Source organism: Python bivittatus, unplaced genomic scaffold (assembly GCF_059951505.1).
Source record: "Python bivittatus isolate LINGU-HERP-01145 unplaced genomic scaffold, Pbiv_v1 ctg000690_np1212, whole genome shotgun sequence".
Classification (NCBI taxonomy): Eukaryota; Metazoa; Chordata; class Lepidosauria; order Squamata; family Pythonidae; genus Python; species Python bivittatus.
The window spans coordinates 21,987,809-22,004,521 of NW_028277096.1; the positions used below are offsets into that span (position 1 = coordinate 21,987,809).

Below are 16,713 nucleotides of genomic sequence, written 5' to 3' on the forward strand. Positions count from 1 at the left end.
CAGAGGCAGTGTTTTTAATTACGATCACAATTATCTGTTTGATTTACATTGCTCTGTTAGTGCCTTGTTTTCCCTCGCACGCATGCGCAAGCTGTTTTTTGATGAAAACTTCCCAACAAAGGCTCGACTGGTTCGGAAATGATCTTGGCTTGCTCCCTTATTCATTTATTTAATCAATTAACACTGCAACCCATCTCCCAAAAGGTGACTCTGGGCAGCAGACACCATTAAAAAAAACAACACAACAAGAGGAAGAAATCAATAGAAGTGAAGATGTGTAGTTCAGGGTTGAACTGTGGAGTCCTTGGTGCTCTCTGAGCTGGGTGGTTTGATTGCAGACGTTTCATTACCCAACTAGGTAACATCATCAGTACTGCTGAGTGTGGGGTTTGCTCCCACACATACAATATTTTGCCCTCCCAGTGTTGGTGGGGTGTGGTTTTCTCCTTGGTAGTTCCTTGTTTAGGGTATTGTTCTCTGCTTGATCATTTGTCTGGTGTTAATCCCTGCTTATCTGGGTGTTAGCTGCTGGAGAGGATGTGTCCTGGTCTTTTTGTTTCCTTCTTAGCTTTTTTATTGTCTCTTTTGGATGGTGTGTAAATGTGGTTTATCTCTATGTGCCTGTTGATGGCTGCCTTGTCTGAATGCTGGCTGGGGAATTCTGGGAGTGGAAGTCCACCCATCTGAAAGTTGCTGAGGTTGAGAAACGCTGATTTAGAGGAACCCTGTCCAAGAATGCAGCTCTACCGATAAGGAAATCCCTGGCAATGTTATGTAAATCTGTACTCTTCCCTCTCCTCCTATTTGGGGTGACACCTTACATAGCCTGTCCTCCAAATCTCTCCCCAGATAATCTGCTTTTCTTTGTCCCAGGCAGAACCCTCCCTGGAACAGAGAGAAAGCTGGCCGGGGAACTGTGTCCTACAGAAAATAAACACATGTTCAGTAACCTCCAGACCGGCGTTCGATTTTGTTTTCTTCCCTCTGTGCATCGTAGAAGATGCTCTAGCACCATCTAACCCCCCAAAAGGAGAACAGCCAAGGAAGGGATAACCCTGTACCCAAAAGACCTACATAGGAGAATGCAGAAAATCTTGCAATTTAAATTGGAAATGCAACCACAACCTTTCCTACTAGGTCAAATCTCAGGGAAAAAATCAGCCAGAGACATCATAATTGAATGAGATAGACACTTATAGCAGCGACCACAAATTTTGCTCAACGTTGCAAGGAAGACACCATTCTGACTGGGATCTTAAACTTGGAGAATACACAGCAACAGCAAAACGAACAGTACATATACACAATCGAAGTTTAATTTAAGTAAGAATAGGTCCCATACATACAACATATCACGCAGCAGGGCAAATATAATCCCTTACAGTCTGGTTTCTAAGGGGGCCTAATGTCTGCAAATACTGCAAATTAGCAGATGTATAAAAAGAGGGGAAATCAGAAATCCAATAGTTTATTACGTATGTATTTATTTATTTGGGGTAATTAATTCTTAAAATTGCTCTGTTTTTTCCTTTTATTAATATGCATGCACACGCACGCACACACTCGCTCACACAAAGAAACAATTACAAGGTAAATTTTAATAGGTTATAGTTTGAAGATCAAAACCTCTAGCATATAACCATTATTTTGATGTGAGTTGTAGTGGTCCTTTTTCAACTCTGGATGAAAAACCCAAATAACGTTATGCTTGTAATACTGACGCCCTAAACTGTAATTAACATTGCCAGAATATTTCTTCTTTCTCTTTTCTACTCTCAGCATTCAGAGCTATCTAAAGCCTAGAACGCTACTAATTTTCAAACGTGTTATACGGACATCGGTGCATTGAAACAACACAGTATATTAAGACTGATCGCAAGACAATCAAAAGGGAAAGAAAAGGAAAATCCTGTCTCTGCTTCGAGACCCGCTCGGGGAAACCATTTCTCGCACCCAACCATGTTTCGCATTTTCTAGAGGTGGCCCTGATGGGGAGGCTCAGCAAATGGGAAGCCCCTGGCTGGATCCAGAACCCTCTCCTGGCACAGACCTTGACCCATCCTGGCCCCATCTTTGGAGTGGCACCTCCGGGGGCATCACCCAGCGATGCCCCCTTCGAGAACCCCGGAGGAATGTCTCCTCTGCCCCAGTTCCTGCCCTCTGGAAAACTGCCCCCTCCCAAATCAATTTGGCCCTAACCCAGCTGACTTTCCAGAAAAACGTTTACAACCACTTGATGAATGTCTGCGCGTGCCCCCACGCATTGCTATTGCTGCCTTGGTTCCCGCATTGTCGGGTTGTGTTTTTAACCCACTGACTGCTGCCTGGAATCGGTTCAATTAGGCAGGCTCATAGGTGGAATCCATTACGATCGTCGTGAACAGGAGACAAGGATGCCCGTCCTGGGTAAGTGGTAGAAGGAAAAGTTATTCCGTAGGTCAGAGGGTGGCAGTGGCTGAAATTGGGGTTACGTTCCGAAGCATGTAAGATCTATAGAGTATCAACAAAAATCAATGCGATCCTTAAACGTCGCATTAAATCAAAATGCATCGCTCCACCTTCTGAGTCTGAGAATATACAGACCGTTCCAAATTGGTAACAAACAAATATCTTGAATCTATTCCTCGGGACGATTTTTTTTTTCACTTCTGTAAATTTACCCTCTTTGCCAAGCTCTTCATAAAAGATCAATTCTGTATTTTAGGAATATGGATGGTTCTTAAAAATTTTACAAGATGATTTGCTGCATAATCCCCTCCCCACCATCAAATTAGATGCTACAGTACCCTTTTTTTTTTTTTTTGTGGCAGACTTGGGAATTAAAAGGCAAACCTCATAATATTAACCCAAATCACCCCTATATTTCCAAATTGGGTGGGGGAAATCCATACAGGTAGTCCTCAACTTATGACCATTTGTTTAACAACCGTTACAACAGTGCTAAAACAAGTGACTTACAACCAGTCCTCACACTTACAACTATTGCAGCCTCCCCACAGTCATGTAATCAAAATTTGGGTGCTCGGCAACCGGAATATATTTATGACAGTTGCAGCATCCCAGGGTCACGTGATCTCCATCTGCAACCTTTCCAGGGGCCTTCTAACAAGCAAAGGGAATGGGGGAAGCTGGATTCTGCTTCAACAACTGCATGATTCGCTTAACAACCACAGTGATTTGCTTAATGACTGCAGCAAAAAAGGTTGTAAAATTGGATGCAACTCACTTAACCACCACTTCACTTAACAATGGAAATTCTGGTCCCAATTTTGGTCATAAGTCAAGGACTACCTGTATATGCTTCCTACTGGGGATTTAGATCAGGTGGACCCACCCTTTTTTTCAGGATCCAGACCTCCTCATGCAGTTTTGCCCAACAGCTCTAATGGTTCCATCCTTTTTTTTAATCGCACCAAATTGTGCCAAAGCTCACTAGATGTCAAGCAGCTGCAACTGGAGATCTTGCACATCCTAAGCCAAACTCTCAAGGGGTTTAACCATCGCTCATGATTGCTGCTACATTTGAAAATTAAAAAGTAATAGAGGGGTATAGGAGTGGACACCTCGACTGTGTGGCTGGCCTGTAATAAAAAGTCATGGGGACTAGGAGCTTGGAATGCCATATTCCAGTGATTCAACTGGATTACTGAAAGTTACTAATTCAACAGCTCTGGTGCTACAGAGAGAGGCTGTAAGGGAGGTGTTTTGCATCGTGTTTATCAGACCAAGATTTCTCATACTGGCTTGCCTAAAACTATAAAACAGCTATCATCCGTAACCACCCAGCAGATAAAACCAAACTTAATCAGAGAAGCTCCATCTGCCAGGAAGGACACAGAATAAGTGGACCCCCTATGTTCTCAAGCCAACTCCGAGCTGACAATTAGCTTTGTTAAAGAGGATTTATTATAATTGGAACAGTAGTTGATTGCAACCTGAACATGAGTCAGCATTAGGGAGTGGCTGCTAAAAAAATCGAATGCCATTTCCAGGAGCATCAACAGAAGTGCAGGTCCCAAATCACGGGAAATCATGGTCCCACTTGACCCGGCTTTGGTCAGGCCCCACGTTGAGACCGGAGGCCAGTTCTGGGCCCCAGAGCTGAAGGAAAATTCAGAGGACCCCGCAGAAGGACCAAAAGGCTGGAAAATAAATCCTACAAGGAAAAATGGAAAGACGTGTGTAGCCTTGAGGAAAGATGACAGGGGGGTGGGCACAGCAGCCCTTTGGTTGCCCCATAAAAGAAAGGAAAGTCTTACAACTCCTTTCCAGAGCAGAGAACAGGGAATAATGGATTTAAGTAACAGGAAGGCAGGTTCCAATGAATGCTAGAAAAATCTTCCCACGTCTGTAAGAGCTGCTTAATGGTGGAGCCGATGATGCAGGGAAGGGGTGGGCTCCCTTTGCTGGATCTGTTCAAGCAGAGGATGGACGGCCATCAGTCAAGGATGCTTTAATTTGAATTTCTGTCCTGAATGGGGGTTGGATTGGAAGGCCTCAAGGAATCCTCCCCAATCGGGGAGGTGATACAGCCTGACCCAGATCTGACGGACTCTTCCTTTAGATCTCCTTGCTCAATAAATCTGAGCTGTACAACATTACAGGTCGTCCTCGTTTAGCAACCACAATTGGGACTGGCGACTCGGGCGTTAAGCAAAGTGTCGCTAAGTGAAATTGCGACTGTGCTTATGATCTGACTTCTGCTTTCCTTTGCTTTACAGACCTGCAAAGGTCATCAGTGCGAGGATTGGTTGCAAAGTGACTTTTTCATCACCATCGTAACTGCAAACGGTCATTAAACGAGGCAGTTGCTAAACAGGGACAGCCTGTATTCCCATTTGCTACAATGGCACATGTGCAGCGGCGCCCGCAGGATCATGCAAAAACACTGTAATCTGCTTTCATCAGTCTGACCCCCGTTCCCCCCTGAAGATACCCCAGCACACTTAACCCCCCCCAAAAAAATACGTTCTCCCATCTCTTTCCTTTTTAGCTGCTTTAAATTTCCCCCCCAAACCTTTGGGGGGTTGTAAGTAAAGAACTGGTAGATTTAGTGATGTGGCCCAGAGCAGTTTAAAAGGTCAAGATGCATTTAAAGAAACAGCGGGGCTTTGATCCCATGGCGGTGGCTGCCATCTTGACTTTTTTGACACACGCACACACCATGGATGCCCCAATGCATCCTCTGTAGTGACACGTTCTCTGTTCCTATTCAAACCCTCATCTGGGCCACTGATGCCCCATAAAAATTAATCTCTCTGCTGCAAAAGATCTCCTGCCGTCCGCTGGATTTTGAAGGCAGATTATTAGAGAGCAAAAAATATATTCTCCAAGTTTGTGGGGACCAGGCACAGGGGATGCTAATAAGGGCCCCCCAGCCCGGACACTCCCCCCTCATTTTGCCAATCCTCCCTTTTCTTTTCCCCAACTCCCCCCACATTTTGTCTTGTTTAATCATAAAAAGCCGTTCATAATCGCTCTCAGCTGCTTCCCAAACTATTATTCCTGTTTTCGCTTGCAGTGCGTGCCACGGTTTTCTTTTTTAAAAAAATCTTTTGTATCTGATCTATTTTTAAGCTCTCCGGCTTATTTATTAATGTTCGTTATTTCTTTTTCTGGCAGCCTGGTTGGGAAGAGAATTTTTTTTCCTGATCGATAAGCAGGAGGTGCCATAGTTTATAATACAGAAATGAAAGGCGAGAATCGAAATACGATGGAAAACGCAGTCTCAGCCCCCAGGGTTTTCATCCGGCTTTGATTAAATTGAAGAACAGTTTAACAGAGCGTCTTGACAAAACCTCCCATCGCTCGCTTTTGCTAGGCTGACATGAACGATGGGAATTGTAGTCCGACTATATCAGAAGCTCCGGAGTGGGAAAAGGAGTTCCAAAAGTCATCCGAGCACTCGGATGCGCAAGAGAGGATCTGAAGTGGAGACCACACAGAGATCATGAACAAGGAAACCAAGAGGAGTGTACCTGTTGTGGATCTGTTTGAGTCTCCCTTCAGGGTGCCAATCTGCTGGCTGGAAAGAGACAACCCGAATGCTCTGATTCATCCCAAGACACAATAGTGGAGTTCTCACTAAGCAGGTCAGTGAAAAACTATCAACTGTGTTCCTGCAAAATGACTACCTTCCGTATCAACCTTGGTGCAAACCCAGGTTGGCAAGTAACCTAACCCAGGGTGGCTCTTGATCGGTAGGAAATTCTGCATCCAGAAAAGCTGAAGGGGCTCAGTTGTTGCAAAACTGGAGATTTACCAGCATCTGAAAGGGTCCCCAACAAAGGCATCATGCAGAGAAACAACAGGCAACTACATGGAGGCAAGCTTGCATTATTCCTGCATTGTAGTCTCATCACTTAAGGATCCATCATCCTTAGTCATTCAAGGGTTGCTTAGCTACCTTCAACTACAACAGTATTTTTCAAACTCGGCCACTTTAAAATGTGTGGACTTCAACTCTCAGAATTCCCCAGCCAGCATAAATTCTGGGAGTTGAAGTCCACAAATCTTAAGGTTGCCAAGTTTGAAAAACACTGAACTACAGTCTTTGGGGGGGGGGGGGCTGCCCTTGAGGACTGTCCCAAAGCCACTGATGCTTTCTACAAAATGCATGAAATGCATTTTGCAAAATGCCACGGCCCGTATCTCGGTTGGCGCAGATAACAAAGTCATCGTATTTCCCCCTTTTGCTTCTATTCATCTCTCCCTCCAAACAACATCACAATGCTGGTGGTCTTGCTCTTTTGAACACAAAAGGGGATTTCTCCAACAGGCTGTCTTCCAAAAGTCTTGCGTGACAAGATTCAACATTTCCAGCCAGCACACTCAATGCTCCACCACTTCAACATTGGAATGTATATAAAAAAAGGGGCAGAGATTCAATTGTATGTTCATAGCTGCCATCTTGACTTTTTGGACCCCCAACCCAAATGGCTGTCTTTAAGACAGCCCTTAGGGCAACTGAAAGATCCTGTTCAGTGTCAGAATTCAGGTTTTCATTCCCCACTGTCAGCCCTTTGAGGTAGGCCCGGTTAAGAAACACAAAGAGCAGGGATTCCCAGGAACGCTCTTCTCTGCCCTATCTTATATCACACCAAATCAAGGCAGGGCTATTCTGGGTTTCTCTCCCATCTCTTCCTCTTTCCTGGGGCTGAGTAATTTTTTCTCAAAGTCCTCCCTCGACACTCACTCCTTCCTCCCCCATCCGCAAGGCTGGGTCTACCTTTCTTCACGCCCACCATAAAAAGTTGGAGCGGAAGGTTCACTAGGAAACAGAATTTCCAAGGAATCAATAGAAGAGAATATGCTGATGATGCTACCTAGTTGGGTAATGAAACGTCTGCAATCAAACAACTAAGCTCAGAGAGCACCAAGGACTCACTTTCCAAGGAATGGCATCTGAATTTGGTGGGTATCTATCTATCTATCTATCTATCTATCTATCTATCTATCTATCTATCTATCTATCTACCTACCTACCTACCTACCTACCTACCTACCTACCTACATCTATCAACTATCATATATATCTTTCATCTCTCTCTCTCTCCCCCATACCTATCAACTATCTATCATATATCTTTCATATCTATCTATCATTATCTATCATATCTTTCTATCATCTATTATCAATCATCTATCTATATGTATCTATCATCTATCTATCATCTATCTATATGTATCTATCATCTATCTATCTATCATCTATCTATATGTATCTATCATCTATCTATCTATCTATCATCTATCATCTGTCAATCCTACCTACCTACCTACCTACCTACCTACCTACCTACCTACCTACCTACCTATCTATCTATCTATCTATCTATCTATCTATCTATCTATCTATCTATCTATCTATCATCTTTTTCTCTCTCAAATTTATATAGCCACCCATCTCATAAATATGACTCTGGGCAGCATACCAAAAAAAAATCCTTAAATACCAATTAAAAACAATTAAAGATAAATATAAGGACCATCTCCAAAAGGAAGAGATAGTCCTTATATTTATCTTTAATGTCTTCCTTTTACACCGCTGGCAAAGGCTGGCTCCCTCTAGCCAAGACTGGTAGGCCTGCATCCTTAATATGCTTTTAAGGATTTTTTTTTTCTTGCCCCCTTTTAAAATATTGTTTGGAAAGCTTTTTTTTAGGGGGGAAAAAAAAGATTGCATGAGTGGTTTTTTTCATCCCATGCGAGCCACCCAACCTCATTTGCAGACCGGCGGGATGTAGATTTTCAGAGAAAAGAAATGGCAAAGACGGAGCCTGGGAATGGAGTCTGGGGCCGTGGTCTGAATTAGAAAGAAGTAGGAGGATTTCCCCTGGATCAAAGCAGCAGCTCCCCTTGTCTGCTGGCCTCGTCCTCATCGCGGCCGCCCAGAAGCCTCGGACGTCTGACAAGCAGGACCTGAGGAGCGTTGCAAATCTCTTGCCACCTGCATCCTCACCAACGTTTCTATTGATACCTGTTTTCGAACACCAAGATCCTCAAACCTCTGTCAGTTTTATCTTTGAATCAGGCCTGGTCCACCTTGAAGGCCACCTGAGCTAAGAGCCAGCCCTGTTCTTTGCTCCTATCCATTGATTGCCTCTTTGGGGCGGCGGCCAAAGATGTTCTTCGAAATCTCCGCTCAAACCCTTTTGCCCCGAGCCGCCCATCAGGTGACCGGGAGGTAGCGCCTTGTCTCCATGAGAAAGGGAAGAGGGAAAAATTCTTTTTCGACCTGTTTGGCAAGAGCCTGCCTCATTTTACAAACCTTCAGTTAAGATCCCCCATTTTTTAGCCTGAAATTAAATTGCCCCAAGTGGGTTAACCTTTGATCATAAGAGATTTCGGGAGTTTGACGGCCCTCCCGTGCGGCCACTGTCCCTGGTTTTCACCTCCGCCTTGGATACGTGATGCTGTTGCAAAACCCTTCTCAACATAGGCAGAATTATATTTCACCAAGCTAAATGGTCCCTTGATGTCGTGAGCAATTAGTCTGTGTGCATTTCCCACAGAAAGATGGCCTCTTCAAATTTCTGTCTGTCTTTTAAACATGTTTAATTGCAACCGATGCTCAGGATGGAAGATTCAAGAGGAAAAAAAGAAAGCATGCTTTGGGCCGCTGGAAAAATTTCTAAAGATGAAAAGACGCTGCAGAGGTGCCAGGCTGGGGAAGGAGAAAATGGGGTGCCCCAAACTGGCTCAGTTGACGAGGATGGAGAGATTTAAGTTGCAAAATGCAGATGTTGGCAATGTGACGGGGTCTCCAAGGCTGTCGCAGGGCTGGGGCAACAGCCACAGAGGTGTTCATGCATTTCCAGCCCTGGAAAAACCCTCCACGTGCTGAGATGAGACTTTTGTCCTTAAGCCGGACTTTTCCCTCCGGAGCCCTGCTGGTGGAAGGAGGCGAAATGATCCCAAAGAGGATCAGTGGGCAAGCTGGGGGCGAGGAAAAAGCAAATTGTTGGGGAGCCCCCAGGGACCTGATCCCACAAAAGAGAGGCCTGCGGTTGCCGTCACGCCAGAAGCTGATTTTTCTTATTCTGTCAGCAACGGCAGCCCTCCTTCTGCACCGGTCACGCTGGCTAACTGGCGGGCATCTGGCTCCACTTAGCACAGTTTTCCCCAGCCTGGGGGGTGGGGGGAGTAGGGGGTATTCTGGCCAAGGAGGATGGGAATTGTAGTCGGCACCTCTGGAAAGCATCGGTGGAAGTCGGTTCGTGAGATATTCTCAGGGCTAAGGAGGCTAACGGGACCCAAAGGAACCAGGGCCACAGACACCAGGATCACGGTATTGGGCGGCTATGGAAAAGATCTGGATGTCAAATGCTGATTGCTTTATATTTCTTTTCTTTTTTTCCTGAACTTTGAGCTTAGAGAAGAACAAAGTTAAAACTGCAGGAAAAAAAGAAAACATAAAGCAATCAGCATTTGACCTCCGGAACTTTTCCATAGCCGCCCAATACCGTGATCCTAAAGTTGCTAAGGTTGAGAAGTTACATCTATTTCCTTCTTTTTCCTTCTCTCTTTCTTCTAAATATTAGTTCTAGTTATTTTTTAATCTTTCTTTTTAAATTTAATAAAGTTATATTATTTTTTGAGGCAACTGATGCAGAATCATAGACTACAAGGATCCTTAAAGATCATCTAATCCAGCCCTGTGCCCAGGTCAGGGATCCATTGCTACAGCGTCCACTGATACAGGAGGCAGGTTAGCAATGCGCAGCTCCCAAAGGCCAGGACAGTGACAAATTCCAAGAACCAGGGAACTCTGGGAGTTGAAGTCCACACATCTTAAAGTTGCCAAGGTTGAGAAACACTGTGCTAATGACAAGGGTTTTATTTCACTGCTGTATCTGAGTCTTTTCCCCAAACTTTGCCCCTTCCTGTCTTTCTCACCCCCCAGCCCCCCCTCCTTTCTATCATTCACCCAGTTGGCATCTTTGCCAAACGCTCGGTTTAGCTGGAAAGCAGGCGCCTAATTTCTCAAGCCTTCGAGGTCATCAACAGCCGCTGATGAACATTTTCCCCTGAAGTTGACATTTCTCAACCTCAGCAACTTTAGGATGTGTGGATTTCAACTCCCAGAATTCCCCAGCCAGTCTGGTAACCCAGTGCTAACCCAGTCTGACCACGCTTAACTTTTCAGCCTCTGTGATTTTCAGAGTCTCTGGGACCATGCAGCAGCTTCTACTTAAGTGAGCTGCTCTTAAAAGGCGCCTGTAAATCTCTAGATGCTAAAGTTATTGTTCCTTCCTTTGGCTTCTAAAAACTCCCCCATATTCCCATTTTTTAAAAATTTCCAACAGGAGAGGAATCACTCCCCTACTCTTGCAAATCAGCTGGCACCTGATCAAGACAGAGAGGCAGGGTCAGCAGGAAGAAGTTGACCCTCTCAGAGAAAATGGGGAGCCAGGGAGTCTGATAGAAGTACGCGAGCTCGCTTTTCTCAACATTTTGGGAGCCTACCCTTCCCTTTCCCTCAAAGCTTTATGACCAAGAGGCTGCTTCTCCTGCAAACTGCCTTGCTGTCCTCCATGTCTCCAGGGTGCAGCAGGTGGTGGGAAGAAACCGTGTGCTTGTTTGCTTGCAATTCCAGGCAGCGTTACAGTAAAAGTTTTATATTAGGGCTCAGAGAAATTCCAAATAGAACAGCCCCACCACAACAGCTGGTTCACTCCCACCAAACACCATGCTGGTTTTATTCTCAGACACATGTTTCCTAGTCGATCTATGGCTTTTTGTTTTCCTCCAGCCATGTAGCCCCGTTTTAAGAAAATAAATAAATAAGGTTCTCTATGCACGATCATCCGGTTAACGCTCCAAAAAACGATGCTACTGGCATTGTCAAAAACCTACCTACCACATGTTACCTCCAAGCTGTGTGTTCTCCCTACCTGGGTGAAAACCGTGAAAAAGTGAGCGCTGTGCTCAAATGACTCACAATTTTTCATGCTTTCTCCCACCCACCCCCATCCCCACTTCCGCCAAGACCTTGGTGGCATCGTTGTTCCCTGGCCGTATCCTGACCATCTTGGCTGTGATGTGAACCTGCCAACGGTGCAAACAGAGTGACCAAAAACAACAACAAAAAACCCTTCCATGCCATGCTCCCTGACTGGATAGGATCACCCCTATCCAAAAAAGGGACCTGAAAGATGGAGAAGGGCAAAACCAGGGGGATCCACAGGAGTTGGAAATCTTGCAGATTTCAATCCCTCAGGGGACATTCCTGAACACTAGTTTGCAAAGGCTACACGTCCCCCTAATCTGAGCCTTTTCAGGCTAAATCTCATTTCTGCCTTAAAACTCCAACACGGGAATATTCCTAACAGCTCCTGAAAAGGGTGCACCGGGCAAAACTGTAGCATGAGGTCTTCGCTTTCGCGAAATGCCTGGCTACAACCTGTCCAGCTTCGGCTGGCAGCCAAGATAGGGAATAAACACTGTCCATGTGTAATTGAGGCTCGCTCTGACACTCCGGCGCATCTCTGGATTCTTCCAGTCTCCTCGGCTGGCAGCTTTGAGGAACGTTATGTCGACGGCCACAGAGGAGATTGATCAATGACAGTAAATCGCGGGGGGCCCTATTGAATGCTGCTTGCGTGCAGCCGCGCAGCCTCCGCGTTCTGGTGGATTTGGAACGACCACCGTGTCCCAGGCGGGAAAGCACTCCACACCTGGCACTTTGGCAGAAGATCTTCTGCAGACGGCCAGGAGCTTTTAGGAAATGGGTAAGGCACAGAGCAATAAATGCGAGAGAAGAACCGTTCCTCCTTCTTAATCAAAGAATTCCGGAACTGTTCTTATTTGGGAGTGAAGCTACGACCCCAAAGCAAAGTTGGGAAGGGGAAGGGACCGATGCCCAGCGCAAGACCTGGGAAGCCACACGCAGCAGGTAGAAGTAAGCTTGGAGTCCCAGGAACCCCGTATCTTATTTTCTCAAAAAGGAAAGCTAAGCTGTTAGTCCTCTTGAGGGGAGGAAAAGAATCGGTATGTTGCATCTTGGCAGCAATTCCTGGTTCATACTAATCACACACCCAGCATTGTAAAGCGTTGAGAGCTGCTCAACACGCAACCACAGAGCATCTTTGAAACCTGAGCATCTCTCTAGGACAGTGTTTCTCAACCTTGGGAACTTGAAGACGTGTGGTTTTTAACTCCCAGAATTCCCCAGCCAGCCTGGCTGGCTGGGGAATTCTGGGAGTTGAAGTCCACACATCTTCAAGTTCCCAAGGTTGAGAAACACAGCTTTAGGATCTAAGGCAGAATTTTCTCCCTGCAATCCTTTAACTGAACTTGCTTGTCTGCAGAACAGCCTTGCAAAGTAGGATCTTTTGCAAATAGGAAAAATTAAGTTTGGGTGGTTTAGCCAGTACCCCTATTCAAAACTGACTGGAATTCAAATTTTCCAAGCTCCTTCGTCAGGGGCATGAAAAATCTGAAAAGCAGGGGTGGGAGTGGGCCCCTTAAAGGAATACTCTCCTCTACCACTGTCCCCAGAGAGAGAAAGAGACTTTGTGCTTTTAATAGGAACAGAAATTCAACAGGTGAGCCTCTCTAGTAACGCTGCCACACCGTGGAAAGTAAAACTCGTCCCAGTTGAATTTCTGCCTTCAGGACCGAAGCAGAAAGGGTTTAAAGGTGGGGAGGGGGCAACCCTAATTGAAAGAAGAATTAAAACTGATTTCAGCAGGAAAGGAAGCTATTTCCATGCTACCCACCCCTATTTTATAGCTCAAGGTGGTAGACAATATCTATGGTCCAATTTAACATTCAATGCAGCATTTAAATCGTTAAAACCAGTAACTTCACCCTTCCTACCCCACAAGGTTGTTGTTGAGGGGGAAAACTAGGGTGCCTTGTAGGAGAAAAAGTGGGACAGAAATCTAAGAGTTAAAACATATACGTTGATTTGCGTTTGTTCCATTCTTACATTTCCTCCCAGAACTCACTCCTGCTCATTTGGAGGATCCTCCCTGTGTTTTATCCTCGCAACAACAGCCCTGCAAGGTAGGTTGAGCTGAGGGAGAAGGACCAGCCCCAGGCCCCACCCAAGGAGCTTCCAGAGGGAAAGTGGACTTGAACCTGGATCTTCTTGGGTCTATCAAAACCTTAACCACTATACCATACTGCCTCTCCTAAAAGGCATGGGTTGCTTTCTCTCCAACACCCCTTTTCTCAAAAACCCGTTCTGCCTCTTCTTCCCTCTGCCCCATCCAGGTTTGTCCCTGGTGGCTTTCTTTGTTTCTGGCGTTGCCAATGTTTCAGCGGGCAGGAGCAAAACAAAAAGAAACTCAAACCTTCGAATTTCCTTTTCTCAAGCCCAACCCTTGGCATCTGTGACTGTGCCCAGCACTGTCCTCCAAGAATTTAAGCCTGATTGTCCTTCTGCTTCCCCTGAATCTCTGGGCAAGGGACCGCCTGCATCTGTGGTCCCCAACATCTTGGATGGCGAGACCCAGCTTTCAGAAAGCCCAGAGCTCAGCCAAACGGCCTGCATTTTCTCTGCCAACAGCTCTCTTCTGCTCGCCACCAACAGGAATGCAGCCGAGGGAATTCTGCCCCCGGAAGGCTGGCGAGGCTCGGATTCCTGCTTCAGAAGCAGATGCTCCACTGGTTCAGAACGCCGCTGCCAGTCAGCTCGTTCCACTGCCCAGGAGGAGGCACGTTTGCTACACTCATCACTTTTGCACAAAGCCCCCCTGGCTCTCTGCACGCCCAGCTCCGTGTGCACCCCACCTGCCTCTCACGCCATTCAGTGTTGATTTCCAAACAGATGCAACTGGTGGCTTTCGGCAATATCCCGGCACTAGGAAAGGGGGGATTTGAGGAGGGGAGGGAGGGAGAGAGGGGGTGAGATCCCTCCTGGGTTCCTGCTGGCCCCGCGGGGAGAAGGCTGGGAAGGCTTGTCTGCGGCAGCGGCGGTGGGTTTGTGACTGCCGCAGTGTTCCCCAGCCTGTCCCGCCCAAGGTGGTCTTCGCGATGCAAGGACGCCGAGGGGAGGGTTAGCTTAGAATAAAGACGAGTGGAACTGCTAAGGGGCGCTGGCAAACTCCGGGAGGGGCACCCAGGGAAGGGATTTCGGAACTGGTGATTCTGCAGGGGAGAGGACGCTCCTAAGAGGCAAACGACGCCCGGGCACAGGAGACCACAGGAAGCCTCTGGGCACCAGGCAGTGGGAAGAGCAGTGAAGGGTCATTCAGCAGAGATTGGGGGGGGGGGATAATAATAATAGTAGTCGCAATAGTAATAATAATAAACAGCAGTTTCAGGTGTTAGGAAGAGGGCGCCTGGGCTTTTTCAAGTTTCCAGCCAGCCTGAGAGTTGCGAAAGGCGGCCCGTCCCTGCGCCCACGAAGGGCGCCCCAGGCACGAGGCGGAAGGGCTCGTCGCCAGCTCCCCTTTCTTGCACACGCACACGCGCGCGCGCTCACCCCGGCGGGCCCGCAGTCGGCCCCCCGCCCCGCAGCCCCCGCTCCCTCCGCCGCCCGGGCTGGCCCGAACGCGCCCCGCGCCTCCGCCCGACGGACCGCTTCCCCGGCGGGGCGGCCCGGAGCGCGGCGCGCGCGCCCAACTCCGCCGGAGACTTCGCAACTTACTGCAGTCGTCCGACTCGTAGCCGTCGGCGTCGCCCGCCTCCTCCTCGCCCTGCGGCTGGGGCTGCTGGGGCTGGGGCGGCGCGGGCGGCGGCTGCTGGGCGGCGCGCCCCGGGGCCGGCGGCGGGGCGGCCCCGGCCCCGGCCCCGGCCCCGTAGGCGCCGAAGAGCTGGTCGAGGTCCTCATCGTCGTCGCGCGGCGGGGGCGTCCCCGAGGGGCTGGGGCTGGCCGGGCCGGCGGCGGCGGCGGCGGAGGCGCGGCGGCCGTGGCTCCGGCCGGGCGCGGCGGGGAGGCCGCGGGGGAAGCGCGGGAAGTAGTCCGAGATCTGCTTGATGGGCCGGATGGGTCCCGGGCAGACGTCGATGGCCATGTGCTCCTGGATGCTGATCGGGGGCTTCTCGCCTCTGCGGAGGGTCATGCAGGCGGCTCCCGGAGGGGCGCCCGCCGCCGCCGCCGCCGCCGCCGCTGCCTGAGGGTGGCCGAGAGGAGCGGAGGGGCGGTCGCCAGCCCGGCCGCGCGCCCTCCGGTGCCCGCCGAGCCTCCGGCGCGCTGCTGGCTGGTGGCGGGCGGAGCGGGGCTGGCAGCGCGGAGCGGAGCGGCACCGGCAGCGGCTGGGCAGAGGCAGGGGGTGGGCATTGCGGGTGATGTCACCAGCTCGCCGCCGAGCCGAGCCCAGCCGAGCCGCGGAAGGGCCAGGCAAGGGCGGCCGAGGGCGGCGGGGCGGGAGGAGGGCGGCGGCCGGCCCGACCCCGCCTCTCTGCCCCGCTCGGCCCCTCGCGGAGCACGGGCCGGGCGAGGGCAGGGCAGGGCAGGGGGGGTCAGCCCGCCCAGCCCAGCTGGAGGGCGGGCCGCCGTCCTCAGTGCTCCACCTGGGGCCCCTGGGGCTCGGGGTACTCTGCTCCTTCAGCTGGAGGCTCGACGCGCTCGCCGGCAGAGCGGGGCGTCCGTGGAGGCGCGGCAGCCTTTCTTGGAGCAGGAGCGCCGCGGCAGGGGGAGGCCCGCGCAGAAGGGGGACCGAAACTTTCTCCCCGTCTTTGGTTGCGGTGGGGCTGGAAGAGGTCTACGTTCTGGAGGCGTCCTGGAGGAGGGAGGGGGAAATGAGCAGGGCCCCCCTCCTCCTCGCCCTCCTCCTCCTCCCCACTTCTGGGCATTGTGGCTGTTGATAAAAGCCATACCTGAACCCACATCTCTCTCTCTCTCTCTCTCTCTCTCTCTCTCACACACACACACACACACACACACACACTGTATTGCTGTTTATTGCTTAGTATACAAACCCAGTCTGTGCCTCTAGGGAAGCCCCCCGGACCCCGCCATCCTGCTTCTGCCTGGGGCTGCCTTTTCCTATCGCCTTCCCAGCGAGATGCCATCACGGTATTTTGGGGACAAGATGATCAGGATCCTGCTCTGACTCAGAATTGTTGCTTCTGACACAGGCTGACTCAACTCAGCCATACTGTACTTGCATAGACACACAGACACAAACACACACACACCAGTGAATGCCTCTTGAGTCTCCCTTCCCTTGCCCTGCCTATATCAGCCTTCCCTCATCAAGGGCCCTTCAATTGTGGGCCCTGGGGCCCAACACTGACTTGGAGGGACCAATGAACCAT

The 16,713-nt window shown here is 49.2% G+C and overlaps 1 protein-coding gene across 2 annotated transcripts in view; it reads right to left on the reverse strand.

The window, feature by feature from the left end:
* DOC2B (double C2 domain beta) overlaps nucleotides 1-15,698 on the reverse strand; it is a 143,067-nt gene extending 127,369 nt beyond the window's left edge. For both annotated transcript variants that reach the window (XM_088152462.1, XM_088152461.1), the window contains exon 1: nucleotides 15,101-15,698. In XM_088152462.1, coding sequence (XP_088008588.1) covers nucleotides 15,101-15,515 — 415 coding nt within the window. In that variant the 5' untranslated portion in view covers nucleotides 15,516-15,698. The remainder of the gene's footprint in view (nucleotides 1-15,100) is intronic.
* Nucleotides 15,699-16,713: the final 1,015 nt, after the last annotated feature.